Source organism: Mycetomoellerius zeteki, unplaced genomic scaffold (genome assembly GCF_001594055.1).
Source record: "Mycetomoellerius zeteki isolate Tzet28-1 unplaced genomic scaffold, Tzet1.0 scaffold201, whole genome shotgun sequence".
NCBI classification, from domain to species: Eukaryota; Metazoa; Arthropoda; class Insecta; order Hymenoptera; family Formicidae; genus Mycetomoellerius; species Mycetomoellerius zeteki.
This window is the reverse complement of record NW_017256969.1, coordinates 18,398-22,055: the sequence shown is the minus strand read 5'-3', so window position 1 is coordinate 22,055 and position 3,658 is coordinate 18,398. Positions and strand designations below refer to the sequence as shown.

Here is a 3,658-nt window from a genome sequence, read left to right as displayed (position 1 = left end):
CGCTCTGGTCTCCGCGATACGTTCTCGACACGCGGTATTAAGTAACCGCTTCTTTTCTCTGATGGACGAGCTCTAGATTCTAGCGTAATTCTACGCGATGCATGTATCGCAGTTACGGAGATCCGTGACGCAGTTACGAAAATCTTCGGAATGCGTGAACACGCGAGAACATCCTCTGAAATCTAGGATCTATTGACGACGAAGATAGTACGCGACACGAAACGGCGACGCAACAGTACAATACTAAATTACAGCACAACAATACGATACAAAATCATGACGCAACGATACGATACAGAATTATGACGCGACGATACGATACAAAATTATGACGCGACGTTACGATACAAAATGACCTGGCGGTGGCCGCGGCGGGCGTGCAAAATAACTGACTCGAAATTGTAACGAAACTACGACGGTATCGGACGGGATGGCACGATCACGCGGTGCGCGCGTGCAGCCGCGACGCAGTTACGGATCCGTTAAAAGGATCCGACCCCACGGGATCCAACGACAATTTTGCGGATACGTGTGATCTCTCCAATTCGGAAATCGGCGGCTTTACAATATGTTACGTTCGTCTCACCACAGGATCCTCTCGGTACTCGCTTGCTCAATCGACGTCCTGCGTCCTCTCGCACGTGTTTACCGGGTCGAGTCCACAGCGCAAGTGTCGGGTCCGAAGTCCCTTCGGGGGCGCGCAGGCGACCGTGGGCCCACGTGATAAGCCTTATCGGCCCTGATTGGCCGCGAGCCATCTCGCGAGCTTCCGCGAGTCCTCGCGACTTGCTATCGCGTCGCGCGCCCTAGATCCTTGAGCGCGCGGGATTTGACTCAAGGCTGGCGTCGTTTTGGCTGCTCGCAACGGTCCCCTCTGGATTGCTTTTGCCAGCGTGTCGTCCGGATTCGATGGATTCCTTGGCAGACAGGCTCGGCCTCCGGATTCAATGTCTCCTCTCGGTAGAGGCTTCCTTGCGGCACCGACAGCGGGATCCCTCGCTCGTCCTGTGGCAGAGGGTGGCCATCCCCTCACGCCGCCTTAGTCGCTCCCGCGGCATAATCGCCTGTAAAGAGTTCGGCTTCAGGAAAACACGTTTTGCTCAGGGCGTTAATTGGATAGTATGGAACGGTATCAACTGTATGCTACCCCCTCCTCTGGGTGGCCTCGGGCTTCCAATATGGTCTTCTATCTTCTTCTTGGCCGCCTCCTTGAGGTGGTGGAATGTGTCGCACATTAAATTACCTATCGCAGCCACCGATACTAAAAATTCTCAAACAAATTTACAAAAAGAAATAGTAACGTTACTCGAAACGCGACGACAAAAATCTCCAAATTCTCGCTCAAAAATCGCAACAAGCGTCGGCACGCCCGCCCCCCGCGTCTGGAAGACACAGGACGCCGCGGTACTTCGGTCAGGTTGAACGACCCTTGTGATGGACGGTAAAAAACGTCACGTCACAACAAGGTACAGTCAAAACAGTGGATTTCACCCGGCGAATGTGCTCCGAAAAAGGCCAAGACGGTCTCATCGGCCGGAAAAGGGATGATTACTGTTTTTTGGAATGCGCAAGGTGTAATCTTCATCGACTACATGGGGAAAAATAAAACTATCACGGCAGTACTATGCTGACTTATTGGGCCGATTCGATGTTGAATTGAAGAAAAAACGTCCCCATTTGTCGAAAAAAAAGTGTTGTTCCATCAGAACAATGCACCGGCTCACTCCTCCGCAGTCGCCACAGCCAAATTGATCGAATTACGGTACGAATTGCTGCCGCATCCACCGTACTCTCCGGATTCGGCCCCCTGCGACATCTTCTTGTTTCCAAACTTGAAAAAATGGCTCGGTGGAAAAAGATTCACGTCGAATGAGAAGGTCATTGCCGAAACAGAGGCCTATTTTGCAGAGTTCGACAAATCGTATTTTTCGGAGGGGTTAAAAAATGGCAGAAACTTTGGGAAAAGTGTATAATCTTCCTAAAAGGGCATTACGTTGAAAAATAAAAAAAAGTTTTATGAAAATCTTGCGTTTTCATTACTAACACGGGTACTTATTGATTTGCCCTCGTATTTCAAAGTATTAAAAAAATGCTTTCTGTGGAAATGCAACTGCTTCAAGAAGGGCCAATTGTAATCACGTTATTCTTTTCTAGATAGAGATACGATGAGAGACATAATGAAAAAGATGTAATATTTATCTGCGCTTTTTAAAATGGAATTATACGATATTTTACATAACATGATTTCTCTATAATCATTCTTCAAAACAAAATATTAAGTTAGAAATATAAGAATAACAATAACTTACGAGACATTATAAGTAGATTTCTCTGGCACATATAATTGACATGACACATTAAATACCTCATAAACTATTAATTTTTTGATAATCGTAATATCCTAATACTTTTATGAATAGAATAATGAGATAAATCTGTAAAGGAAACATATACTTATTTGTTTAACAAAATTATTCACTGTGCCAACATATTTTTTGGTAAAACTTGAGAAAATGGGCGACCTATCGCCAATTTCAATAATCTTGACATATATAGTCAAGGTCATGATCCTAAGTGACCTTCTATAGATTTTTTAATTGTCGCTTGTTCTTCCTTAAAAAGTTATCATCAAATAAAATTGATAATATAAACATATGTTTAATTTTTCGTTTCTTTTTCAAATGGAGTAAAGCTGACAAATTCGCTGCTTTAAAACACGAATTCTCTCCTTTAAAACACATTTTCTCTGCTTTACAATACAAATTCTCTACCTTAAAGACATAAATTCGCTACTTTCAAAACGAAAATAATATAAGAAAAATGTAGTTAAATTAGAATATGATAAAATAGAAAAAATGAAATAGATAATTCAACAAATATTATTTAACGAATATTGCAGAGTATAAATAAACATGATCATTATACGGAGGGGAGGACGGGTCCCTTAAGAAGTTTGCGCGACCCGACGTTCACTAGGTCGCGCGGGTGGCGTGCGACGGGGTGCGGGGCTCGAACGGGTAACTAGGGCCACGCATTTGCCTACCCTCCTTATTTTGAGGGAGGGTGGCGGTGAGGGGGTGGTGCCTCCTCTCACTTAAATAAGTCCGTTCGCAACTACGGCAGGGGGCCCGCCGATCATTTCCACGATCGATGAACCTCCTCCCACCCTTGGGGTTAGAGTCGGCCCGGGCCGATGGGGTTAGGGGGTGTCTCTGAAGAACGTTGCACGCGTACCCGAGGCGTCCCCACACGACCTGAGGATAGGCACCGGCGGTAGTTTTAGCGGGTATAACCCCACCATGTGGAGGGGAGTCATACAAACCCCGCGGGGCGATCCCGCGCCCATGGGGTATGCGTAATGCATTTCTTCCGTCAAAAAAAGAAAAAAAAAGAGATCCCTTAACCGGTTAAGTGGTATTGTAGCATATATGCACAAAAAGAATCCGTGCCAAAAGTGGTATTGTAGCATATATGCACATCTTGAATAACTTCTATATTATTCAACGAATTTGCTTGAAATTTGGTATACTATTGTTTTTTGGGCTTCTGAACTCGATTTTGGCGTCAAATTTGTAAAATTTGATGGCGAACACAACATGGCGACTAATACGTTGAATGAAAATGGCGATTTTTGTATATATATTGCAATTACGTTTTA

At 44.7% G+C, this 3,658-nt stretch overlaps 1 protein-coding gene across 1 annotated transcript in view; it reads right to left on the bottom strand.

Annotated features, from left to right (window-relative positions):
- The window catches only part of LOC108722357 (uncharacterized), a 5,005-nt gene extending 3,189 nt beyond the window's left edge, over positions 1-1,816 (bottom strand). The window contains exon 1 of the mRNA XM_018447427.1: positions 1,725-1,816. Within this exon, the coding sequence (XP_018302929.1) occupies positions 1,725-1,816 (92 nt within the window). The remainder of the gene's footprint in view (positions 1-1,724) is intronic.
- Between the last annotated feature and the right edge of the window lie 1,842 nt (positions 1,817-3,658).